This window comes from Hypomesus nipponensis, chromosome 9 (assembly GCF_054491055.1).
Source record: "Hypomesus nipponensis isolate SF chromosome 9, ASM5449105v1, whole genome shotgun sequence".
In the NCBI taxonomy this organism is placed as follows: Eukaryota; Metazoa; Chordata; class Actinopteri; order Osmeriformes; family Osmeridae; genus Hypomesus; species Hypomesus nipponensis.
This window is the reverse complement of record NC_140369.1, coordinates 17,523,416-17,549,350: the sequence shown is the minus strand read 5'-3', so window position 1 is coordinate 17,549,350 and position 25,935 is coordinate 17,523,416. Positions and strand designations below refer to the sequence as shown.

General features: G+C 40.6%; 5 protein-coding genes across 10 annotated transcripts; 3 read left to right on the top strand and 2 right to left on the bottom strand.

Annotated features, from left to right (window-relative positions):
• The first annotated feature begins 60 nt into the window (after positions 1 to 60).
• On the top strand, positions 61 to 1,969 carry cenps (centromere protein S). The gene is made up of 5 exons (XM_084705095.1): positions 61 to 264; positions 473 to 596; positions 1,014 to 1,047; positions 1,163 to 1,229; positions 1,397 to 1,969. The coding sequence occupies exons 1-5, from the start codon at positions 241 to 243 to the stop codon at positions 1,508 to 1,510; spliced, it is 363 nt and encodes a 120-aa protein (XP_084561221.1). The 5' UTR covers positions 61 to 240; the 3' UTR covers positions 1,511 to 1,969.
• On the bottom strand, positions 1,671 to 5,842 carry tardbpb (TAR DNA binding protein b). Of its 4 annotated transcripts, none has more exons than XR_014766584.1 (7): positions 5,752 to 5,842; positions 4,982 to 5,241; positions 4,707 to 4,870; positions 4,480 to 4,620; positions 4,134 to 4,304; positions 2,981 to 4,051; positions 1,671 to 2,286 (listed from the first exon to the last, which is right to left on the bottom strand). XR_014766584.1 is itself a non-coding variant. In XM_084705089.1 (6 exons), the coding sequence occupies exons 2-6, from the start codon at positions 5,220 to 5,222 to the stop codon at positions 3,557 to 3,559; spliced, it is 1,212 nt and encodes a 403-aa protein (XP_084561215.1). In that variant the 5' UTR covers positions 5,223 to 5,241; positions 5,752 to 5,842; the 3' UTR covers positions 2,371 to 3,556. The 4 variants fall into 4 exon arrangements, 2 of the variants coding, with proteins under 2 accessions (XP_084561215.1, XP_084561214.1); XR_014766583.1 differs by having other exon boundaries at positions 5,495 to 5,835; XM_084705089.1 differs by lacking the exon at positions 1,671 to 2,286 and having other exon boundaries at positions 2,371 to 4,051.
• Positions 5,843 to 6,371: 529 nt separating this feature from the next.
• Positions 6,372 to 16,569, bottom strand: gnb1b (guanine nucleotide binding protein (G protein), beta polypeptide 1b). Of its 2 annotated transcripts, none has more exons than XM_084705091.1 (11): positions 16,338 to 16,569; positions 12,508 to 12,619; positions 12,290 to 12,328; positions 12,089 to 12,195; positions 11,322 to 11,385; positions 10,795 to 10,957; positions 10,615 to 10,681; positions 10,211 to 10,412; positions 9,801 to 10,017; positions 9,312 to 9,427; positions 6,372 to 8,013 (listed from the first exon to the last, which is right to left on the bottom strand). In XM_084705091.1, the coding sequence occupies exons 2-10, from the start codon at positions 12,562 to 12,564 to the stop codon at positions 9,321 to 9,323; spliced, it is 1,023 nt and encodes a 340-aa protein (XP_084561217.1). In that variant the 5' UTR covers positions 12,565 to 12,619; positions 16,338 to 16,569; the 3' UTR covers positions 6,372 to 8,013; positions 9,312 to 9,320. The 2 variants fall into 2 exon arrangements, with proteins under 2 accessions (XP_084561217.1, XP_084561218.1); XM_084705092.1 differs by lacking the exon at positions 16,338 to 16,569 and adding an exon at positions 13,542 to 14,132.
• Positions 15,830 to 20,558, top strand: LOC146273307 (calglandulin-like). The gene is made up of 5 exons (XM_084705093.1): positions 15,830 to 15,904; positions 19,141 to 19,315; positions 19,895 to 20,039; positions 20,223 to 20,323; positions 20,424 to 20,558. The coding sequence occupies exons 1-5, from the start codon at positions 15,854 to 15,856 to the stop codon at positions 20,465 to 20,467; spliced, it is 516 nt and encodes a 171-aa protein (XP_084561219.1). The 5' UTR covers positions 15,830 to 15,853; the 3' UTR covers positions 20,468 to 20,558.
• Positions 20,559 to 21,017: 459 nt separating this feature from the next.
• Positions 21,018 to 24,839, top strand: c9h3orf18 (chromosome 9 C3orf18 homolog). Of its 2 annotated transcripts, none has more exons than XM_084705545.1 (5): positions 21,018 to 21,088; positions 22,475 to 22,954; positions 23,278 to 23,303; positions 23,428 to 23,554; positions 24,371 to 24,839. In XM_084705545.1, exons 2-5 carry the CDS (start codon positions 22,676 to 22,678, stop codon positions 24,449 to 24,451), a joined length of 513 nt encoding a protein of 170 aa, XP_084561671.1. In that variant the 5' UTR covers positions 21,018 to 21,088; positions 22,475 to 22,675; the 3' UTR covers positions 24,452 to 24,839. The 2 variants fall into 2 exon arrangements, with proteins under 2 accessions (XP_084561671.1, XP_084561670.1); XM_084705544.1 differs by having other exon boundaries at positions 21,061 to 21,357.
• Positions 24,840 to 25,935: the final 1,096 nt, after the last annotated feature.

The following is a 25,935-nucleotide window of genomic DNA, read 5'->3' as shown; positions in this document are numbered from 1 at the left end:
GTTCAATTATGAATGCCATTAATGACTTGTTGGTCTCCATGATTGTAGTTCCTTTTTGTAACTTCCGGGTCTGTAGCCTGTGGCGGGAGATACGGGTAGTATTTTCATGGCGCAACTTTTAACAAGCATTTACAGACTACTGCCAGAGCGTGTGATCTTTATTACACATTCTCTGCTAGTGCTACTGCCTTTGTCTACTGAAGTAGTTGTGTAAAGCAGCTACCTTTCCAGAAACAGTCAATGGACAAAGAAGAACATCTTCAGGTTGTGCTCATATCTCTTGATTTTCTAACTCGACAAACGCTAGCTAAATAAATTGTGATTGACATTTTTTTAAACAATACGTAAACCTTTCCAGGCATATAGAGCTAATTTGATGTGACAACAAATTTGACTTGCAGGCTAGCTAAGGTATGTTATTTTAGAAGTTTGGGTTATATTATCATATTATTTACTCAATTGATCATCACAGAGACTGAAGGCAGCGGTTCACTTCACCGTGGGACGCCTTTGTGATAGTTTAGGAGAAGATCATGAGAAGACATTTAGCCGTCAGGTCATTGCAGCCTTAGCTGAAACAACATTCAGGCAATGCGGTGAGTAGTAACGATCTCTTCCGAAACTCATGCCATTGACTGCATTGTGTAGAATGTACGTTATGTACTCAATTCAAATTCATGTTCTTGAAAATATATTGTGTCAATTTCAGCTATTTGATTTGTTCCAAGAATTAGTGTACTGCAGGGTTGAAATGCTTTAGACGATTTAAATACCAGTGTACTAAGTAAAATGAACTCTGACCTGACATTAAGTTTACATCATAGTTCCACAAGCTTACTAACTGGTATTTTGAAAAATGTCTACTCCCCAGTTCTGAATAAAATGTAATTTTTCAAAAAGACAATGTTTCACACACCCTGTGTCGGTCCAGTGGGGTGGCTGCTTCATGGCCAGTATTCAACACATAGCATAAGTACTAGTTTGCTAATGTTACAATTATTGTTTTTCCATAGACATATTTGCAAAAGACTTGGAGGCCTTTGCAAGGTATGTCCTCACATCTCATCACTAGTTTTCATAAATGGGTGAAGTATAAAATGGAGAAAATGCCCACCACACAAGTGTTTCTCATTTCAACACTGCTGGTTGTGGCGGGATGTAGACATGCCAAGAGAAATACAGTATCTGTGGAGGACGTCAAGCTTGCAGCCCGTAGGAGTACATCGCTGGTGAGTACAGATCACTCATCTAGTTAGTACTATAACATGGCAATGGTTTAACATGTGTTCTTTTCACATCCAGTTGACTCACCATTCATTGCTGAATCCATGTAACATTCCCCATGATCCATGTTACTACAATCACTGTCCCTCATTTCATTCCTTTTTCTTCCTAGTCCAACTTCATCCACAGGAAGAGCGAAGAGCTTGCCAACAGTAATCAGGAACAGAGGGACAAACGAGAAGCGTGCCGTGGGAAAAAGGATGACGGGATGGAGGTCCAAGAATAGAGGCACAATCCCAAACTTAATTTGTACCCATCCACGGTGTAACTATCCACAGTGAAGACAGATAAGGTTTCATTTGGGGAAATGTAGAGTAGTTGACCAATGCTTGTATTGTGCAGTGCACCATATGAAATATTTGTATATCAATGGGCTTCAACTGGCATTGTTGTAAAACATTTATTTCTGTTCATGGCAACCATCCATACTGGGGTACAGCACATTGTAGAATCAAGGCACCATTTCAGCACCTTACCCTGACTAGCTGAAACAGAACTCACTTCATTAACAATGTTGTATTGGGTTACCTGGTGATTTGGAAAGACAGGATACACACATGCAGCATTTGTCAATGATCACAGTATGATGCAGCACCATAACCTGTTTACGGTAGACGATTCTTGATTGTTTTGGTTTTGTCCTAGAATAAAACGTGCAATGTTTAAATTGCAGGTTCAAAATGTATTGGACTTTGATCAGGATATTCCATGTCTACCAGAAGCAAGTGTTATGCTTCACCCAATTCATCATAAATTCTAGATTGTGATGGGAACTGGGGGTGGGGTGGGAAAAGAGTACTTTTTGGGATATGTGTATGTTTACTTACTCCTTGTAGGGAAAACTAAGATCAGCTTTCATAGAAGCAGCAAAAAATACAAGTACTACCCCATGTCATGTCTGAGGGCCACACTGAAAGTGTTGGAACTTCCATCTTCATCCTTCAGAACAGTGACTTCCGTCAGGGTTCAGACGGAGACCTCGGGCAGCAGAGTCCAAGGTCCCTAGATATGTGAATTGAATTAGATTTTTCCTTTTGACAAATCCAATGACACAAAATGTGATCAATTTCAAATCAACTAAGCATATCTATTCAAACAAGCTTTATTAGAGAAACTCCCTTCATTTGACACGTCTTACAACACGCTGAGACATTGAGATCTACTGGGAATCATTGACAACCACACCACTCCACGTTCTCACACCAACACTCACGTCCCCAGAGTCCCCAGCAGGTGCCATCCACATCAAATTCACACTTACAGATCAGTTCAATAACAAGGAAAGAAACCACACACACCATACAGCATTCAGGTCAGGTTATTTAAGCAAGACAGATATTCATCACAACACACTACTACATTTGATACTACTTCTGTACTTGATCGATATACTAAAGGATAGGAAAAATTGCAAAGATAAAAAAAGGAGATCTTGAAGTACTAATCAATGAATGTCCATGTTAGGGAGGCGCTTGTTGCATCTGCAGCTTGCATTCACACTCACAAAAGCAGTCAAAGTGGGCTCTCATTGCACAACCAGTCCTTTCCACGCTTTTTTGTTTCGTTTTCGCTCTCCGTTCGCTCACTCATCGATTCACTCTTCGCCACAAGCCATCCTCAATCGCACTCATGAGTTCTTAAAATGTCAGACGCGCAGATCTTTCCATTAAAAAGTGGATAAAAATGAAACACCCACCGTCTCTTAGAACATGCGGAGTGAAGCCGTTCTTTGATGGCAAAGCATTTACAGATGGGCAGAGGGAGAGTGATACACACCACCCAAAGAATGCTGCCAAAGAGGAGCTTCCTCCCGGGAAAATGGAAGAGAGGTGAACTGCAGAAGAGATTTTAGTGAAGGCTTTTCCATAGAACTTGACTGCAAATAAAGTTGCACTTAAAACATTTTAAGTTCAACCAGATTCTTTCCAATGCAAGATTGCTTTCGTAGATACAGTAGAATGGTGAGCCATACTAATTACTCATGCATTTTTAGATACCACAATACATGCATTAGAGAATCCAGTTGAAATTAATCAGGATAATACAAACTTAAAAACAAATTATTTGACATCCAAAATAGCACTTAAATTGAGAACCCTGGTAAACAAAAATTCACTTCAAACACTTTCTAAATTATATCTTTTGCATTTTTCCAAATGTACAAAACATTTCTTTCACAAAAGCGGTCTCTTTTTCAGACACGCATAACACCAAAAATAAATTTGGAAAAGACTTGTCGTTCTCACAATACTTACCATACAAACTATTTAACTTACATTCCCCACCCAGATGACTTAGACTCCATACTAGATCCAAAGCCTGAGCTAAACCCACTACCACTGGTTGTTGAGTTTGAGCCAGTGCCCCAACCTAGACTGGCTGAGCTGGTGCTGTAGTTACTGTTTCCTGTACTGGAGAACTGACTCTGGTCCCTACTGGAGCTAGATCCAGTAGATGCAGTGCCAGAGGTAGCAGACTGCCCTTGCTGACTGGCTAACATACCCATCATTCCCCAACTGCTCTGCAGGGCAGCCTGAGCAGCTGCCATCATTGCAGGATTCAAACTAAAGGACCCAAAATTTGCCAGATTGCTGTTCGTGCTGCTTCCTATCCCACTACGGCTACTACCAAACCCCTGAGCCCCGAAACCATTTCCAAACCGCCCTGCACGATCCATTTGCCTGTTGCCATGCTTTGGCTCAGCATTTGATATGTGCACGCTGACCCCCTTGATTATCAGGTCCTCTCCACATAAGGACTGGGCAACCTAAAAAAACAGGACAGGCACATCAGCAAGACATTAACTAAATGGCCCGCTATCACCAACAGCCTCATGAAATGGATGGTACCTGGTCATCAGCAAAGGTGACAAAGGCAAAAGCGCGGAATGGCTTGGGGATGAAGACGTCAGTGACTTCGCCGTACTGCATGAAGAACTGGCGCAACTCATCGGTAGTCATGTCTTCAGTGCAACGGCCAACAAACACCTTCCTGCATCTCATGGGCTCATCAGGGCCTTGCTGTTTCGGGGGGAAAGGGACACTTTAGAAGGCAAGTCCACTGTCTGCATTTTCGTGCAAATATTCTTAAGTGTTTTACTATTCAACAGTTTATATAAAATATATATAAATATGCATCCCATGTCCAACAAAGTCTTCCTTTACACAACAGCTGAACAGGTGAACCTGAACACACCTTAGAGTTGGGGAGTTTACAGTCGCACCATCTTCCATCGATCATGTGACGCTGAGAGATCACTTTGTCTTGGGTCTCGTATTCAGTAAATCTCACAAAACCAAACCCTTTGGAGTTCCCAGTCTTAGCATCTCGCTTCACCTAAAAAGCAGAAAAAGGATGATGAAAGGATCTTGCATATTCTCTCAATGGGCAAAACGGCAATAGGACTGCTTTCTTGACCTCACCTGGACCATAATAACTTCCCCAAAGGTGCTGAAGTAATCTTTCAGGTCTTGCTCTGTGGTTTTCCAAGGCAAACCTAACACAATGAGATCTGACGTTTTCATGTCCCCTCTCTTCATCTTCACTGCAGAGGATGCATCAATTTCCTCCATCTTCCTTTTATTGTCTTAAGAATGCAGAACAACAAGGTCATTCTTAATTTGCTTTCAACATCGTATTCGACGAAATGCGTGTATACTAGTAAAATGAAACATCTAAAGCATTACTTGATTACTACCTTTGGGATAATTTACGACGTAAACTAAGTTACTCCAGCCATTCTCTGGAGCATGAAGAACTCCTTCGACCAAACGAACTCCTCGCATGCACTGAGACACGGGACTCCGGAACCGTAGGCCGCACGCGCCTGGAAACTGAGCGGCTACGGTGGAAAGCAACACGGTGCCATCGTCTTCTGATGGAATCTCCATTGGTTCCTCATTTTCTTCTTCTGCCACGCGAATGTACACCTCTGCCATTTTTGTCGTAGACCTTTAGCTAATGGATCAAATAAACAACAGACCAAGCCTTAGCATACCACGTTACTGCTAGCAATGCTAGGCTAGCTACAACATAGGCTAACGTTAGCAAGTTGCCTAGCTATAAAAGAATGTTGGCGGAAAAGGGTTGTTTGGCTGCAGATATAATTTCAAACAAAACGGATCTAACAAACAGACACTGACTTTAATCGATCCAGTACATTGATATTATAATTAGACGAATTCGAACTTTAATTTGAAAACTATGATACCTGCTGACCAACGACGCTGCCTCGGTCACACTGCGTTCCTTTGTTCGGTTAGCTAGCTCGATTCGACAGCAGGCTATCTCAATCAACACCAAAAGGCGTCCTCGCGTTCCTAGTGTGGCTTTAAATGGACTAGCTAGCTATTACCAAGTGCGTATGCCAATCAAAACCTACAATATTTTCCTGGAAACACGACTGAAATATGTCAGCTAGATGATAAACATGTACAATTGTTTTTAAACAAAACAAGGCAGACTCACAAATATAGGACTAGTGGCGATTTATATATCTGCGCATAAGACAGAAAAAACAGCTCCGTTCTATTTAGCTCAAAATGGCATTATCTAAGTCATGGAGGAAGTACGTCAGAAACTCGGGCCGTCTCAAAATAAAAAGGATATTTTATATTGCTTTAAATATCTTATTTAGAGAAGGTAATGATTGGTTTGGATAAAACATAGACTAGATGTATTTGTTGTTTATGTAGGGACTGGAATCTGTAATTACGCGCGAGGTATGCTCTTTGTTTTTAAACTTTTGTCTACTATTACCATGTCCCCCATCAAATCACACGTATTGAAAGAGTCCAGAGCGCAGCCAAACGTGTTTTCCTTCCGTGTGATGGGAGTGTAGGGCAAGGTTTTGTAGTTTTATCATAGCGAGTCGGTGGTGATTATCAAAAGAAACGTGTAAATTGAAAAACAGGAACAGTAAAACAAAACGAAAATGTAACTCGTAACGTTCACATACATTCAGATTAATAAATTATATCTGTGATTTACGCATTTAATCGGGTAAAAAGAATGTTTACTTCTATTTAACAGATGTAAAAACGAAAAAATACATGTTTAGTAGTAGACAATAAAGCAACAAGGAAAGGTACATCTCAAACAGCTTTTTATTACAGGTTCAATAACAGTACATTTTAGTACAGTATCTATCTTGCATCCAGCTCACCGTGGAACACCAACAGACTGAAATAAAATACAAAAGGTGAAAAGGTACATAAGGGTGCAGAGCTCTATCATATTAATGGAAGGAGAAAAGGGAATCCATCTTAATTGAACTGCATTTTTACTTGTGGCCACACACAAATACATCACATTTATTGTACACTATGGCAGAAAAAAAAGTGAAAATGTCAAGTGCTTCTGTGTGAAATCTTCTGCCACCCAGATGCTTTGTGACTTTCCATTTAAGACCAAGAAATTAAGTTTAAAAAAAAGTTTTAGAATGAACTGGTTATATTCGATTCAGAAATGTCAAGGAGTAGGAGGCCTTCGCTATTGGAATGGACGTCTCACAATCCTTCCATTTAGAAATATGAAATTGGCATTATTAGAACATGTAAGCATTCATTTATTTAAGTAACTCCCCCATTCTTGCTCAATCTGGTACATAACTTTGCAAACATGAACATATACTGGCACATTTTTGCCAGTGGTGACTTGAGTAAACTGGAATTCTGAATCACTTACTCTGCTTTTGTCAAACTAATTATGTTGGAGGTGGGGGGGATATTTGCACCATTGAAAGCAATTCTACAGCATGCACATCTAAATTAATCCATGGCAGACAAAACAAAAATGTAATCCTAACAATTTCAGATCATTATTTTCAGACATTGATTTGTACATTTCATTCACAGAGTAGCAACTGCAGTCCCAAGCACAGAATGTGTCTGTCTATTTAGTCAAGTGAGGTGTTTCACTGAAAAGTGGATACTTAACAGACTTACCCAATCCCTTAAATAAAATCCATCCATTCCCCTAAACCTCACAGTACCCCCCCACCCCCTCCCACCCAAAGACAAAGGCATGAACAGAGTTAAGGGGTTAACCACATAGTTACTCACAACTCTGTATTGGAATGAGCATTCATCACAATTCATAGCATGTGCTTGGTTAGTTAACATAGTATTAGTAGAGGCAAAGCTTTCTGTGCAAAAAAGCTGTGACAAAACAAAAACAGCTAGTATAAATACACCATGGACATTTTCTGAAAGCTGCTCATGTCATCTGATCAAGCTTTTGCTTTCTGCATGTTTATTTTACCTCATCTTCCTTGCATGATTAAACTGGATTAAAAAGACACACTTTAATTATAAACATATCTAAAACCACCAGGAGAAAACATGACATTAAAGAAAGCCATTTGAATATAACTAACAAACCATAGAGAATAGAATTCTTCAACAAAAGTTAAATAATTTGTACAATTATGCTCCAACATTTGCTTTCAAGACACATACATTTGCATGGGATGATAGTGTTGTTTTCTCTTTCAAAGGAACATACAATGGTCCAAGAAGGAATGCACAAGTTTTTGATTTGATACCACAGAAATCTTCTTTTTAGCTAGGTGATAAACAATTGTGCTCTTCTTTGTGTAGGAAAGGCATTGGTTTCCCTTAGTTTTTGTGGCGTCCAAGTCAGTTTAAAACGGTGTTGAAGATGATGCTGTGAGATAAAACATTCTGAGTTGTAATGGTCTTCCAGTCAACTTTGGAGTTCAAATATCATCTGAGGAATAGAGAAAAACCGCACTGAACTATACATCTCAAGTCACACTTACAGGTGACTGAACACACAATTTGAGCCTGCCAAAATATTAGCTGACACTATAACATTTTGAAACTGGAATGAATTGATAGTTTTGTTTTTTTTGCATTTGAGTACAGGGTTAAGTGAAGGTAATGGTTGCAAATAAGGTTTGTTAACTTGCCTGTTTAAAGGAGACATGACATGAAAACTTCATTTTATGAGGTGATTTAACATTAATATGAGTTCCCCTAGCCTGCCTTTGGTCCCCCAGTGGCTATAATTTTCGACAAGTGTAAACCAAGCCCTGCGTGTTCTTCTCCGCCTTTGACAAAATGAAAGCTCAATTGCTCTGTTTGAAAATCTCCCCCTAGTGACGTAGATAGGGGGAAGGTTACCTCCCCTCTCTCTGCTTTGCCCGCCCAGATCATCTGGCCCGCCCATGAGAAACTGAGGTACCACCGTGCTAAGGCGCATGCAATATCGTTTTTTCCTGGAGAGAAATGATGGCGAGCAAACAAACGATGCATAAAAGTTGCTCAGTGCTTGGATGTACAAATGCAAGCACAAATCTTTTTTTAGTTCCTTCATCTGAGCCTCTTCACAACCACTATCTCAATTTTATTTTCACTGTCAATCCCCAAAGTTTTGCATGTCTGCTCCAAACATTTCAGCGACAGCTGTTTCTACAACTCATGACAATACAAAGCTGGCTTTCCTGGCCGTCTGCAATTGAAGACTGGATCAGTACCAACTCTCTTGGGTCCAGCTACAAACCTCAGTAAGTCAACTAACGCTACATAATTGTGTTGCTTTACTGTATACGTTTACCTAGCTTGTTACCCTTCGAATGTGGCTGTAACGTCAGCTCTGCAGCTAGCAGCTAACAGCCCAGTTAACGATTAATTAGTGATTTAAAGTCCGGAAAATATGTGTGTGAATACACACTGAAATGCGAGTGTTGTACCCTTCATTGTTATTTGGACAGCTGTTCTGATGTTGTTGTAATGGCTCATGCTTCTCATTAGCATTTAAAGCTACAGACACCAAAACAGCGCGTTCTGAGGAAAGCTCATTGTGGGACAACTCGTAGTGGCTATAACTCTGCACCATGGCTGAATTTTGGGAAAGAGACTAAAGATACAGTATTAGGGGACCACTAAGGCCTATATAAAAGCATCCAAAAACAGCATTTCATGTCTCCTTTAAATGAACGCCAAGGAAAGACAACAACATTGAACAGTTTAAATTTACAGCAGTTTTTTTTTAAACAGGAGCACCTTGAGGCTTCAATTCCAGATCTTCAGGAAACTGTCCCACGATCCAGTCGCAACTGCCATGCCGTCATCAGTAACGCCCAGGCAGCTCACGCGGTTGTCGTGCCCAGCCAACACACCTGAAACAGAACGTGTATTAGTCTAAAGTACATGCAATGTTATTAGTAATAAACGTTTTTTTTTGGGGGGGGGGGGGGTGAGTTATAATGGTACAAGACTGGGCACTGTTGCTGGTGAGAACTTGTAGGTTTACATTTAGTCATTTAACAGACGCTCTTAGCAGAGCGACTTCCAGTAAGTACGGGGACATTCCCCCCGAGGCAAGTAGGGTGAAGTGCCTTGCCCAAGGACACAACGTCATTTGGCACAGCGGGGAATCGATCCAGCAACCTTCTAAATACTAACCCGACTCCCTCACCGCTCAGCCATCTGACACTTGTAGGTATAATGTGAAACACATGGCAGCTCTCTGGGAGGACAGGGCCTACTCACCAGCACGGTCGGCCTTTAGTGTGTCCCACACGTTGCAGTTGAAGTCGTCATATCCAGCGAGGAGCAGACGGCCACTCTTGGAGAATGCAACAGAGGTGATGCCACAGATGATGTTGTCGTGAGAGTAGATCATGAGCTCTTGGTCAGCACGGAGATCAAAGAGTCTGCAGGTTGCATCATCAGAGCCCGTAGCGAAAGCATTGCCATTGGGGAAGAACTGTAAATAAAAACACGAGACAATACAGCAATTTAGAGAAACAAGCATCACTTGCATACTGTCACAGCATCAAGGAAATACGTATTAAAACCCAAAGACTGTGACAGTGGTCCATTTCCTTATCTTAACCACCAAAACAAACAATGATAGTGCAGATATATGGGTAAGGAATATAAAAGATCGTCGCCCTTACACAGATAGCATTGATATCAGACTCATGGCCGGTGAACGTTTGTCTGCACATGCCCTCTCTGACGTCCCAGAGTTTAGCCGAGGCATCACAAGCGCCAGAGACAAATAACCTTGTATCTGGAGCCAACGAAAGGCTCATGACATCACCAGTGTGTCCAGCAAATGTGGTTGTCTGCTGGCCAGTTTCAATGTCCCAAAGAGCACTGCAAACAAAAAGACAAGTCAGGTTATGTCCCAAATCCATCCAATAGCTCTATACACTTTGCACCTGTGGAGTGGATTTTTTGAGAATCCCTCAACTGGACAAGGAAACAATGTAGTATACAGTATAAGCTGTGTATCAACTACAGTTCTCAACTCAACAAATAAACTATGAATTGAACCAATGAAAAATGCTTTGCTCACCAGGTTGTGTCTCCAGAGCTTGTAACTATCTGGTTATCATCAAGGAAGCGACAACAGGATAGGTAACCTGGTTTGGGGACAAAAACCACATATAAGCCTTAGTAAATCAGCATGGTAATCAGGATGTGCTGCCAACAAGTGTTTTCTAACACTTTCTAATAAAACGACAACCCAAGTTACCTGTGTGTCCAGCCAGCTCACGGCTCACGCGTACGTTCCCCTCGCGAGTTTTCAGGTTGTAGATGGAGCAGATGTTGTCCAGACCTCCACAGGCCACATAGTTTCCTGAAGGTGCGTATGCACAGGTCATGACCCAGGAAGAGCGAAGGGGAATGGCATGAACCTGGAAAGGAGAACACAGGTGGGTCAACCACACATGCAATCATGGGCACTGGGACCTCGTGACTCTTCAGTCCTTGTGACCCACTGTCGTGTTGCGTCAACTTTAACTCATACAAAAATAAAGTGAAGCATTTTTTCTTTTAACCGTCAGGCTGTCTCAGACCCCCCCCCCCCCAGTTCAAAGAAAAATGCTTCACTTTGTTCTTGTATTGGGTAAAGTAGTCGCAACACAACGAAGGGTCGTTGTTTACCATCGGGTCATTGTGACCCGATGGCAGCTCAAGGGTTAAGCTCTACAGGAAGACAATACGTTTGCTACTGTTAGTAGCGTCCGATGGATCAAAGTTTGCTCACTACAGTCTTACCTTGTTTGTGGTATAACTGTCCCAGATAATGAGTTTGCCATCTTGGGAAGCACTGACCAGAAGCCTATGGGAGAGAAAATATGAACTTCATGGATAACTGTTCCTGGTATTTTATAATTGAACATCACTCGTACAGTAGCATAATAACCAGGACTTTTCCAAACAGTTCAGGAACCATACACTTGCCATGCGAGTAATATCGACAACACTAAAGTAAGTTTTGTATGTGTTTGTGTGCTGTACATGAACAACATTTGTCTGGCATGGGTTCTGTCAGGTTTTGGGGGATGGAATATTTGGCCCTCCATTGTGTCAATGACAGTGCATCTTTTTTGTATCTCGTACTGTATTCTTGAAACTCTTTGTAAAATGCTTTTTCCAAGCTCACTACAGTCCATACTCTTCTCCCAGTCCATGTGGACCAGGTCACATTAAAGATCATTACAAAACAGAGAAATGGAGTTCTGCCTTGTCATACTTGGTATCGGGGGCGTGGATTTACATCCTAACGAGAAACGTCTCATTACTCACACGCCCCACTCAGTCGCAACAACAAAGAAAAGGCCTCAAGTCTCCGATTAACCAATCAGCTGGTACAAGCATACAAAATGATGTGGTGTCATTTGATAGCCGTGGTTATCAAATGACACCACTCACATTGCACTTTGTGCAATTGTAGGGGTTGTTTTTGTGAAGCGATACATGAAATACTGATCGCCGCTTCCTTTTAGATAACTCGGCAGTTCTCCTCTGAGGGTCAACTTTACCTGGAATCAGTACCCCAATGCATGGCATAGATCTTTGCCAAATGCCCCCTCAGTGTTCGCCTTGTGCGCATCTGAATTCGACCAACAGCGTCAATGTTGGCTGTAATCTGCAGCAGCAACAAACAAAAAACAAATAAACATTTTAACGGACATGATTTTAGTATTTTGTAACATATGAATAACGTTGTCCAAAGTTGGTACCTGTGATAGTGTAGCATCTGCACATGCTTTCCTGGCATCCTGTGAAAGGACAAAAAGACCATTACACATCAATGCACACAAAATGGTACAATTTGTTCAAGGGGCATGTTTGGTTGTTGCTCCACCCCACGCTTTGATAACTCAAACAGTGAAACGTGTCGGTCGCTTCATGCAATACCTAGCATTGTCTCTTTGTGAACCAACTGTGGAACACTCACTCTGATCTGGCTTTTGAGCTGCTCCGCCTCTTGGCGCAACTGGTCCAATTCACTCATTTTCTTTCTCCGCTAGTACGTTTGCCTCACTCCAGCTGCCGGGACTCTTGATGATCTGAAGGAAGAGAAAGGAGAACCACAGCAACCTTCAGGTCACTGATGTCACGGCACAAAACAACCAAGGCAGACGAGGGCTCGACGGGCACAACAAGGCTCCAGCAGGACACAATAATATATCAATATCGCCACTTGTTATTATACCAAAAGATGGGGAATCTGGGATTATCACATGACTAGGCATAGTCCTACCTTCTCGCATCAATGTCATAGGCGTTATCCTGTGACAGACTTCATTTACCCTTGCTGGCCAAATCCGTTTAAGACATGACTTGCCAATGATCCGAAAAGCAGCCATTATCCTATTGACCCCAATCCTTTGGATGCTCAGAGGTGTGGCCAATTGTGCCAAGTGATCACTAAACCATTTATTTAGGTATAGAACATACTTTGGGCCAACTCAACACGATGCCAAAATGAAAAAGGTTGTACTTCAACAAATTTCATTAAAGTAATCTTTATATTAGTAAGACGCTGGAAATGATAAACTGGAACTCATTTAGCAAATAGTATCTTGGTTGATAGCTACATGAACACATTACATTAGCTATGCTTCATCTTAGCCTCCCATCCAAAACACAAAATCTTAATTTGATGGATGGCTGCATTCTTACATTCAACAGGTAGGTCACTGTGGTAACATTACATCAAGATGCAGACACAAGTAATAAAAGGGGTAATATGATTTAAATCCTAGTATGGATGTACATTATAAACGTTTGAGTCTAGTCAACATTCGATCAACCAAATGACAATAAGAGCAACCAATATGCAAGTTACACCAAAGGTGAAAATAAAACACTGCAATCTTATATTTCAAGACTGAATATCATTATAAAATAAATGCTGAATTATTACACCACTGATTAAACATCCCAATTCACTAGCTTGTCCTGCAAACTCCCACTCCATGTCCTTACCTTGTATTTTGATCAGCAAGAGCTTCACTGATAAAAATGAAGGTGCTAGACAGTCCTCTCTACCTGGTCACCTTAAGGCCTTCTCTGATTGGTTGACCTTTAGAGAGAGGTCCTCGTCTTGTAAATGCGCATTAATCTTCTAATCTTGTTGATAAAAATGTCATTGTGACCAAGTCAATGAGCGTTCCTCCTGACATGCCTCCTTCTCATGCCCCCATAGTCATGAAGACGTCAATTGGGTCAATGCCGTTTATGGTGGAGTGGACAGAAGGACTTCATAAATGCTGGAATGGACGGGGACAGTCCATAAAGCCCTGCTGTAAGACGTTCTTATGTCTCATCATTTCTCCTTTCTAAGCGCCTGATCAGGGTCAGCTGACTGCATGATAAACAGAGAGTTGTAGCAAACAGCCTGGAGGTGTGGCTTACTGACTGCTCCATCTCAGGTCTCTCCAGGCCAGACTATCTGCTGCTCCCTGTACCAGAAAGACGTCCCTGGGTTCTTTGGCTTGTTTGTACAATTCGGTTAGTCATAAGCCTGTGTACAAACACAATTACTTTAATATATCAAGACTATAGACTACAGCGGTTTCATTTCTTGTACCACGAGCACTGCATTTCTGTGTAGTGGGAAAACTTAATTTTGATTGACTGATATTCAAAATAATTGTACTGGCTTAATGTATAGTTTTATTATTATTATTATTATTATGAGAGTAGAGGAATTTACAGGTGTAAAGCTGGATCATAGAAAATACCATAACCAGCACTATCACTAACCAAGCCCATAATCCTGAAAGCTAAAATCCAGTCGGTAAATCTCTAATCCCATCCATACCCACAAATACGAAAACAGATGGTAAAAGCCAACCACTGGATTATAAATATTTTTCTCCATTCAGAAAATAAACCATGAGTATGTGATAAGTCTCTTACATACAACATACTTAAAACAAGTAGCTAGATTTCTCCCTGTCAGTGTTATCTGAATCAAAACACTTCTCAAATAGCCTAAGCCTTCATCATTATGAATGGCCTCCCTCTGTTATTCACAATGAATAATTGTTCTCCGTGCAAGACTTCTGTCAGGCTTGTGGAAAACAGTGTCAGAATACAGTTCCACAAGGCCAACAAATCAACAATTGCACAAATCAAGTTCACATTAAAGGATTTCTGATACTCGTTTACATGCGGACTGCACTGTATGGTCAAGTCAGTACTGTACTACCATGATTTGCTTGCACTACCAAATTTGCATTTTGCAAATTTTACCACCATGAAAGAAGTACGGTTTGTTACCCAAATGGCTAAGCATGAGGATATAACATATAAACTGTATGTTAACGCTAGTCTATCCAGACATTGTTGTTGCTTACCATTTTCAAAAACAGATAGCTTGTAGACGCTCAGTTTCAAATTAGAGGACATTGAAAATATTCTGCAGAAGTATTAGTCTAACTGGCAACAGCAACTGAATGACTGAAGCGATGGCTAACCAGTATGACTTGGGTTGATAAACCCCAGGAGAAGTGATGTGTACGCCATCTTGTAGCTTGCTAAGCTGCTGCTCGTTTACAACTGGCAAAGAGACCGAGCTAACTTGTAAACGGAAATAAATGAAGGCCTAGACAAGGTTGAAAAACCCAGGATAACGATACGAGTCAGATGTTTATTTCCACCAAGTAACTGCACAGTCATATTGGTGTGCAATAACACAATACATAGTCTGTTAAATTAGTTTGTAAAAAAGTAGACACATGGGCGCAAATGTAAATCTCAGCTAAATTGGCCCGAAAATAATGGGTGGCTAGCTAGCCAAACAATTGGGCTGCTGCACTCACATATTTTCTCTGTGTGTCCATGTTGCGCATTTATTACTCTATACAATGATCTAACTCGGTCCAAGAGAATCCAATTAACTATTTACCTTTACTGCTGGCCAAGCTCGTTAAATCCAGCAGTGGCCATTTAATTCGATTAGAGACTTAGGCTAGCTACCTTTAGTAGCTAGCTAGTTAAGAGCAAGCTATACTGCAGACAGTAACTCACTAACTGGGTACAACCAGGCAGTGGATGGTTAATATCGAGTTCAAGTAAGCTGTTTGCAAGTAGCTGATTTTGTAGCTGGATTTGTCATACTCTATGGAACACTACTTCTTGAATAAATTAATTGAAGTATCGTTATGTCACAGCTAAAAATGTTGCCTCCTTATTAGGTAGCCTAGTAAGATAGCGGGCTATTGCTAACTTGAAATCGCGCTATCAAATGAAACACCGGAAAGGTTGTCTCGTGTGAGGTAGCAACATCAGCTATGGATACTTACTGCACCAGTAGTATGAAATATGGTAATCTAGTGGCTATGGTAATGTGACAAATAATGTCCTTGCTTGGTGAAGAATGTTTCCCGTAAAGTTGCTTCGTTAAGATTACGAAATTGCTTAAGCTAACTGGTTTTGCTGAATAGTAGCTAACTCCTGGGCTGTTGCTCGTGAGGCCCGGGTGAACAATCCAAGTCGATGTTTTCTTGAACTACCCAACTGACAGTCCTGTGCTCAGGTGGCTAATTAACTAACTACCAACTAAAAATCACATATTAACAGTCCTAACTAGAATCTTCATATTTGTAGAGTATTATTAATCCTATTTGCAAAAACCTGGGCAGCGTTTCCTGTCAACTAGCTAGCCATCTCAATGAGTAGTAGGAGTATCCCACCCCCCCGGGAAATTCTACATTTGCCACAATTCCACAATTATTTACGCCCATTCAAATGAGCAATTTTTGCTCTTCTTCTTACCTTTTCTCAATTAGCGTTTGGTTGTGTGTATTTGGCATTGACTAGATATGGAAACTTCCAATCCAAGCATCAACGAACGCCGTGAACAGCCAGCTTGCACACCAGCTAGCAAGCTACTTTTTCGAGGAGAAGCCCTTCCCGAACGTAGCCACCGCTGCCTAGCAAGCTTTAGCTATCAACAACCTCAACCAATCGGGGTGGGGGGGGGTTCACACCCACTCTCTGCTGCAACCGGGACTCTACTGTCTCTGTAACAGACAATGGTTTTAGTAGAGTCGGGTAGTAGGTTAAGTGTTTTTGGTGTCATATAGCTTCTAAAAGTTTTGCTTATGTTATTTTCAAACTTGAATATTTAAAAATATCAAATTAGCCCTTCCAACAATATAGTAGGAACATGTTGGTCTAATTTGGGTATTTAACTGCGAGAGAGGTGCGGACATTGTGTTTAATGCGTTAAAAACAGTCATTCGATTTTTATGAAAACAGTATGTATGAATGAAACAGCACCCACATTCATTATCAGCGAGTTGGTAGGCTACTTGGTACCCCACAGGTTAACGTCTCAAGATCTAGGAAAGGAACATTTCAGTTTAACCCTCCAAATTGTCGTTTGGTCCTGATGACCAGAAATTATATTCAAATCTAAGAAAATAATATTAAACCTTAATCTAAGTTTACGACCTTCTATGAAGCTTCCTAAAATTATCCGCAAAATAGAATTGTGGGGATTTTTAAAGACAATTTTCATGATAGCTGCCACAAAACTTGTGGTATCTTTCTACAGATAGGTGCCTACCAGTGCCTGTGAGGTCCAACCACATCAGGAAGGTCAAAAGTGAAAAATCTGACATACCAGATCTTTTTTGTCTACTATCCACCTGAATTAGTATATGTTTAGATGGATGTTGGAAAGAGCAGTAACTCATAGATTTTGTCACCAGTCTTGAAATCAACTTGTCTTGGTTGAAGCAAAAAAGAACATTGACATTCTCACATTTCCTTTGGGCACAACCTGCTTGATATAGGAATACGTCTGCAGATAGTGTCATTGGCATTCATAGGTTTACCTTTGGGGGCGCTAGAGAGTTAACAAAACAGTTTATGTTGTTAATTACTTTTTGGGTGTAGTCGTCTACACATCTACTGTAGTAGTAGGGGTAGTATCTACACATAGCTGTAACCTTGTCAAATTCCCCATGTGTATTCAAAGGTTTGGTTGAGTTATGATATAACTTGGACCCCGGGTTGTAGTGACCCAACGTAGAACAATCAGCCCAATGATCAAGTCAGCCAAGTTAGCAGTTGTTTTAGCTGATTGTAAATATCAGGGTACATGCAGTATTCCAACCCAGAAGACTAAACTCACTGAAGTCTAGTTTAAAACTGTATCCATCTCTCCGGTCATGTTGAGCTGGTTAAGGTGATAACGAATTCATGAATAAATAAATAAATAAATCATATTTTGGACAAGGTTGAATCCACAAATGGATGTGCCAGCATTTATGAGACAGTATCTGCTAATCACATGGTCCTTTGGAAGATACACCAGTTTGACTTTGAAGTTACTTTGGCTTTATGTTTTCAAATGAATGTACCATTGAATAAGCATACTTTGGAACAGCCTCTAAAACCAATAGTTGTAAATAGCGTAATAACTCGTAGAGATAAGGCACTGACGGGCAAAGCTTTCTGTTCCAGTAATGTATTGAATTCCAATTGTAGTGGTGGAGGAAGTCTTTCACCGCAATGTTAGAAATACACTCTAATGACCCTGACAAGGCTCCTTATTTGGTCAGTTGTAGCCTGCAGAATCACTGGGGATTGTCCAGCACCTGCTGATCATGGACCTTGCTGAAAGCTTGCAGGTCCCACAGATGAGCAATGATGTCACCGCTCACCAAATACATTTGAGAGCTATTTTGTATCCGGATCTTTTGGGTGTAACTAAAATCAAAATAAAATAATGTTGTGTTAGATTGAGAAAATGTCCTGTTTTGTCACTACTAAATATATTTATAAGTTCTTGTGTTGATTTAATTTCTATTGAATTTGGACTAAACATAGACAAAACCATCATTTTCAACACAAAAAATGTGGACATATGTCTTGGACTTTACACATTTATTGATACCATTTTAATAGCGAACACAGTAAAACAGGGTTCTCTTGGAACTTTCTGTATATGGCCACCTCTTTGATTCCATAAAAGGTCTCCAAGAAACTGCTACACCCAGGGGAAAGTAACATGTAGTCAAGTTAGAGATGGATTTAGTCAGTCTCAAGCCACAGTGGTGTTAGCACGGAGCGTCTGTTGTAAGCAGTTGTAGAAAAAGAAAAACTGAAAATGGTAGGTTCACTTTTGAAAGACAAACAATGATTCCTATGCAATGCAAGAATCAGTTATAATTGAGTCTATCATTGAATAGTATGTTTTTGCCTTATCTGTATTGCCTGTTAAGTCTCATTGCCTTCAAATGTATCCTCAGTGTTGGTTATGTTCCTTACATTTTGTAAGCTCCTTTTAATTATGTGCAATACTTTTATTTTAGTTATGTGCCTGAGGTTTACTTAACCCGTAGGCTGCTTTAGCTTGTTCCTAGAGAGCCACTGTCCTCTGTGTTAGCACTGCAACCCCGACAGAGAACACCATTTGTAAGAAATAATCAGCAAATTGATATGCTGAAACAGCTTCATTACATCAGGGGTAAACCTTGATGGAAAGCCTAAAGTTTCTCCAGGAAGAATATTGGACAGTCATGTTCTAGGTCCTTTTTACATGTTGTATTCCTCTACATTTCCTAAGGCAAACAAACTGACCGAAGAGCAGATCACTGAGTATAAAGGGATGTTTGAGATGTTTGACGAAGAGGGAAATGGAGACGTGAAGACACAAGAGCTGGAGCGACTCATGAGTCTGATGGGGATCAATCCTACCAAGAGAGAACTCATTCAGATGGCCAAAGATGTGGACAAAGATGGTTGGTAGTTTTCTCATAATCTCTGCATTTATGTATTATGGTTTTTGTGATTGATATATATATATATTTTTTTACAAAACTACAATAAAGTAGTATAGTAGTAAAATAGTACAGTGGTATAGTAGTAAAGTAACCACATTAAATTGAAAACAAAAATGTTACATGATACATGTATTTTCATAACACATAGGACTGGAGGGAGTCTTGTGTCATTGTGTATGAAACTGTAGGAGATCTGTCTCTAGGTGTCAGTATTTCCTTACATTCAAGTTTATGTGAACGTAACGTAAACTATTTATTGACAAAGGAGCTAAGCTACATTAATTACAATTATATCCACTCTTACAATCTATTCATTGCAACAACAATTGTATTTCGTCAAAATGAATATTTTCACTTTATGATTTGATGGATGATTTAGCAGGTTGGTGTGTTGTGGGCCACTGCTCACAACACACCATGCTCAAAATGTATGAATACAAATAACTGCTCAAAATGTATGAATACAAATAACTAAAAACAGGGAACGTTCTCTCTTTGCATTCAGTTCAAATATTTTGTCATTTTTTGCCATCACAGGAAAAGGTGCTTTTAACTGTGACAGCTTCTTGGGTCTGATGGCATTGTACCATGAACGGACAAAGAACCAAGATGCTGCACTACGAGCGGCTTTTAAAGTGTTCGACAAGGAGGCCAAAGGTTATATTGAATGGAACACGCTCAAGTAAGCACACACAGGGATACACTAACTCCTTGACTCATTCAACGGTTAATTCCGACCTAATTAACCTTGCAAGAGCTGTGGTGTATTTCAGGTAGCTCTTAACCAAGTAATTCATAAATTATTACTTCAACAACGATCAGTTTTTTAATTATGGATATTATAACGTTATTCAATCAATTTCAGATATGTGTTGACGAATGCAGGGGAACCACTTAATGAAATGGAGGCAGAGCAGATGATGAAAGAGGCTGATAAAGATGGAGATGGCACTATTGACTATGAAGGTAAAATGGCATACAGTTCTTTAAGACAAAGCATTTATAGAAATACACATATTCTTCGTCGGTGTTTTTTCATGTGACATCAAATAACTTTCGTTCACAGAATTTGTGGCTATGATGACTGGGGATTTATTCAAGATGACCTAAGTGGTTCAAAGAAAGAAGAGGTCAATGTACACGTGGAGAAAAGCTCTAGCAAAATTGTCAAAAGTTGTGGTAAATCATGTAAAATAATAAAACAAACAAACAAGAATATATAAGATTTGTTGTGTGTTTGTATGTTTTATTCGCTTAAGATATTTACTCGAGTTTGACTAGGATTTTGACTGTGAGAAGATATGAGGTTCCCAATATTATTCCCAATTCAATCATCTTATCCTATTTACTAGTCTGCAACTGGCCCCTTTAACTTACCTTCCATAATTTACCATTGTCAAGAAAATAATGTAAGAAGCGTTTAAAGACCTCAGTTAAGAGGCAATGTGGGGACACTGAAGGGTTAATTTTCCACGGCTGGCCACCCGGATGCAATCATTTGGTTTTGCCTTACAGCATCTGGTGTGCTATTAAATCCCATTCTCATCCCTATAAAGCCAGACAGACAGCCCTGCAAGCCAATGGCAGCTGCTGCTCATGCCCCGTTTGACCAATGACAGAGTAAAAGGGGGGAGCTTTGCAGCAACACATCTCTGGTTGCAGCATCCCTGCTGATGATTTTATTATCTGGAGCACAAAAAGGGGCAGGACACGGGGAATAGATACAAGGAGGTGAGGAGAAAGAGAAGGACATCTGTATTAGGCAGAGCAGCAGAGCTTGGTGCCGAGTTACTGAGTGTGGAGCCGGTTATCTGTGAGGACGGCTATCTTCTCCATGTTTACAAGCTCCCAGAGGAGCGCCTGTGTTGCTGTTGAGGAGCAAGGAGAAGTAGAGGAGGAGGGGTAGACAGAGGGGTATCCCTTCTCCTAGGGATATTACCCCTCCTCTATAGCTGCCGGCTACTGTTCCCCTTACAGCTTCTTTCTAAGACATCAAGAGGGTAGGTAGATATAATCTGGTAAGGCATATGGGGTTACAGCTTGGTCGTCACGTTGGCAGGATTAGAAGCCTAGCCTGTAACATAGGAAGGCATGTAGGTATAGGCATAAAGGCATACACATTACAGTGCAAGAAAACTGTGTTGTCTAAATCATACAAAGATACTGTGTGTAACATTTCTGTGAGATACCATTGTGTTTTATGCTAATGTTATGGACGCTGCCTTTGTATGGCTGAAACAAAAAGGTCTGATTGGTGATTGGTTGTAGGCTTAAACTGCACCTGTTCCTTATTAAGAGTGCAGGCAAGACAGGATGCACTGAGGAGGGCGGGATGGTTCACGTGTCTTTGTTTTCATGGTTTGACTGTGACACCACTCTGTGTGATATCACTTTCCAATAATGGCAGGCAAGAAATGTAGATGGCAAAAAATTCAAATAATATTTATCTTCTGTAGCTGGTGACCATCATTCATTATGGTGAACTTCACATTTTTATTTACACCCCTGTATATGCATATCAAAAGAATGACTTCCAGTATAACATTCCCATGTCAATATTTATGTACGCGTGTGTTTGTTTGCGGTGTGTTTTTGTATACCTGCTCGTTTGTATTTGTATGTGTTCTCAGTTGTCACTCTCAGTGTGTGTGTGTGTGTGTGTGTGTGTGTGTGTGTGTGTGTGTGTGTGTGTGTGTGTGTGTGTGTGTGTGTGTGTTCTGTACTCCAGAGTTTATGTGGGTGGGTGTCAGATTCTGTCAGTTTGTGTATACTAGTACCTCACACTGCATGATACATGCGTCAGGGTTGGTTTGGCTTGGTATCCTATCTTCTTTGTTCTGCCACGTTCTTTCACTGCTTCTGGTGCCCACATCCTGCCCACAACCCCCACCTCTGGCCTGCTGGCACAACCGGTTGTGGGCTTTATTCAGATGGAATGGGGGAGGGGTGCATGTGCTTCAACTATTCATGTTGACAGGAACAAACTCTAGACAAACCCTGTACCAGCCAAGAAATGCAAGGTTGATTCTGAGAATGATGATAACATTTCAAGCGCTGATATGTTTGGGATCTGCACGTGATAAGGTTCTATGTAAAAATGCTCATTGTGTTTTGCAGGTTTTCCCCCCCCGAGAGAATGTACCCGTTGGAATCCCAATGCTTCCGCAGACCTCAGTCCAGAAAGGGAAAATCTGTGTCAGTTTTGAGACTCATTGGGAACTGAGAGACAGAGCCAGTGACACTGAGACCTGAGACATCCACAACAGAGAGAAAACGCAGCTATCTTCTCTATCCTAGAGCTTCCTGTCAGTTAAGAGCATGGATCTGACCACAGTCAAGACCACTGCTAGCTTTCTTTCCAGCACACCCAGCACATCCAACCCTCCCAGCATCTCCCTCCTCCCAGTCACCCCAGACGCCAGGATGGAGAGGGACAATATCACATCCAGGACAACACTGATGACCTTAACGATAGCCACTAATGAGACAAGTTTCAATTCCACCAAACTTCCAGAGGTTGCTGTCGAAGGCTCAGGAATTGGCATGGTTCTAGTACCATTCGGCATCATCACTGTCATTGGTCTGGCACTTATCATTGTAAGAGAACAATTGTTTATTATTATTGATCAAATGTTTTTCAGCCATTATCATTCAGTGTCTATGAGGAGAAACATATGTCCGTAACCAATTTAAATATTACCAGGCTATTTTTCAGCAAATTACGCACATTTTTCAGTTTCAACAAATCTCACTGTAAACATGTTGACAGATATTACTTAATGATTTGAAGTTCATTTGCCTGCTTAGCCCATGAACATAATTGATGTTTTTAAAACAGTTTGGGCTTCACCGTGGTGTAAATGAGTGGTTTTGTTGCTCAGACCTAAGCCCTGTGTCTTCCTCCATGTCCCCATCCTCAGATGCTGTATATCCGAAAAAGGAAGAGGTGAGAACTGACATTTCAACTGACATTTCAACTGATGTTGTATTTTCCCAATGGACACGTACTACCCTCTTTCCTCAAACCATCCAAGCCCACAACTGGTTTTCTTCTTGTGCCCGGTGACCAGGCTGGAGAAGCTAAGGCATCAGCTCATGCCCATGTACAACTTTGACCCGGCAGAAGAGCAGGATGACTTAGAACAGGAACTGCTGGACCACGGTCGTGAAGGCACCCTCACAGGACCCAACGCCAAGGTGAATAATCTAGAACACGCACCTAAACAATGCTGACGCTCATCTAGTAGCCGTTATGATATGCCCCGTTTTATCACTCACGTATGGACATGTATTGTCAATATTCCCTTTATGTGGCTTCTCGTATGTATACATAATACGACAGTATAGAAAGCATTGCAGAATCACTTTTGTGCTCCTGTGAAACTCCTTGTGCTCCTGTGAAACTGGATCACCGCAAAATGTCACTGTTTATGTTCTTCTTCCTTTCATTTTTTAAGTTGTGACAATGGCATGTTGGTCAAAGTCAAATATGGTAAAGTATAAACTGTGTGTCTTGACCCACGTTCCTTGAAATAATCTTTCATCCTATCCTTTGTTTGCATTTTACCATCAAATGCTCCTATTGCATATTGCAATGTCTTTCATTTCATTTGTCCTGGACAGACCCGAGTAGAAACGTAGTATTTGAACAAAAAAAATACTATTTCTCCTCAGGTCTGGTGTTGACTATAATCATTTCAAATTAATTTATGAAATATATAACTTACTAATATGTGGATATACCTAAAACAATAAATGTAATTTTTTTCCTTATACATTCCTAACTATTTCCTAAATATTTTCCCAACACTAAACCCAGATGTCAGACCCAGCAGTTGAATATAATGCAAAAAATGTATGTTTCCTCTGCATGCTCATACTTTGTTTAAAGCTCAGCAGTAGGGATTTAAAAACACGGTAGTACCTTAACAGTCTCATGTCATTTCTGTTCCTAACTTGGTCTTGAGATGGTCTTAATATGAACCACCACTGTCCTACTGCCTCTCTCTGTAGACCCTCACAACCTCCCAGGGGACGACCCAGAGGCCGAGTCGTCTGGTCTTCACAGACGTAGCCAACGCTCTCAATGCGTAACAGCACTCTTCCAGGCAGGAGTGGGTGTGTGGGGACTTGCTTTCCTATCACCGAGATTTGTTGCTCAGGAAGAATAAAAAGGAAAACTGGATTTGAGTCGCGGAAGTATGGCTGATACCAGAGGCGTGTATCATTGTAGCATGGTGTTTGTTTAACTGTGATTGTCGTCCACCATATTAAGATTTTCACTGTCACCTGAGTTCTTCTCAGTCATGTTCTTCAGAGACTGTTTTAGAAATATAGGATGTGAACTGTCTGGAACAGATCATCTTACACTGTTTGTCAGCCAGAGCACAAGGGTTATGTACTTGTGTGGGATATAACTGATAGCAGGACTTTTGGAGTTTCTGAGTGTTCTCTAATAAATCTGAGAGCTCGCTAAGAAAAATACTTTGTCAACAAATCTTTGTCTATATTATATGTTCATAGGAAACTTTGTTGGAAAAAGTAAAAATAAGTTTGACAAAAGGGCTCAAGCTGTTTTGCAAAATGTGAAGTTTTGACTTCTCGATGTAACAGTTGTGGGCTTGAGGCTGAGAACACATGGGGGTATTGAAGACACTGGACATAGAGCTCTGGATGTGTTCACTGCATGGGCAACATCCATGTCACTCCACCATAACATGGCTTCATTCCCACTCCCCTGGTGAACTCTGGACATTCCCTCAAATGTTAGTGTTTTCATGAGTAATGAAGAGCTGTTGTTTTTCAATAAAACATTCAACCTCCAACATTTAGTGTGCAGTTATTTAGTGGTTCATTCGTGACAAAAATGATTGAAAACGTTTATTGGTAAAGTAGCACCTCTACATTATGGCAAACATGCAGTCAAACAAGACAGGGTGGTAGCAAATACAAAAATGTGAGGTGATTCATGTGGAGGTGGATTGAAGTAAGGATGACCAATTTTATACAGTACATAAATATAAAAGTATTATTCCTCAATCACATACTTCTCACTCAAGTGTCACTGTACATCAAGTGCTTTGAAAATGTTGTGAATATCAGATTCATAGTAATACTGTCATCACCTAGATACTGTTAGCTAGCTGGCGGGCCTCCTAGCATGACACAGACGCATAACAGAATAACTAGTGAGCAGGTTAAGAGACACTCACAATGATTTGACAATACAGTACCTTTGGCGTAGAGTGGACTACATTATTCAGTATACCATGGCAATATTGGAGTTGGAGAAAACTTTGAAAAGCTCATACTAAAGTTAGTCCACAGGCCACACAACGAGAGCAACAGAAGCAAAGGAAAAAGAGAAAGACAACTAATATACTAAATAGACTCAAGCTGACTGGAAAATAAAGAGTAAGTACATGGTAAATGAGATGTTATGCATGGATTTGTACATCTACACTCTCAACATCAATGTAATCAAAACCTTACATTTGGCTATCTATGTGTTCTGAGTAGTACTTGGTATAACTGACCCTGGGACTAAGGATGTTATATTGTGGATACAGTGTTCAAGA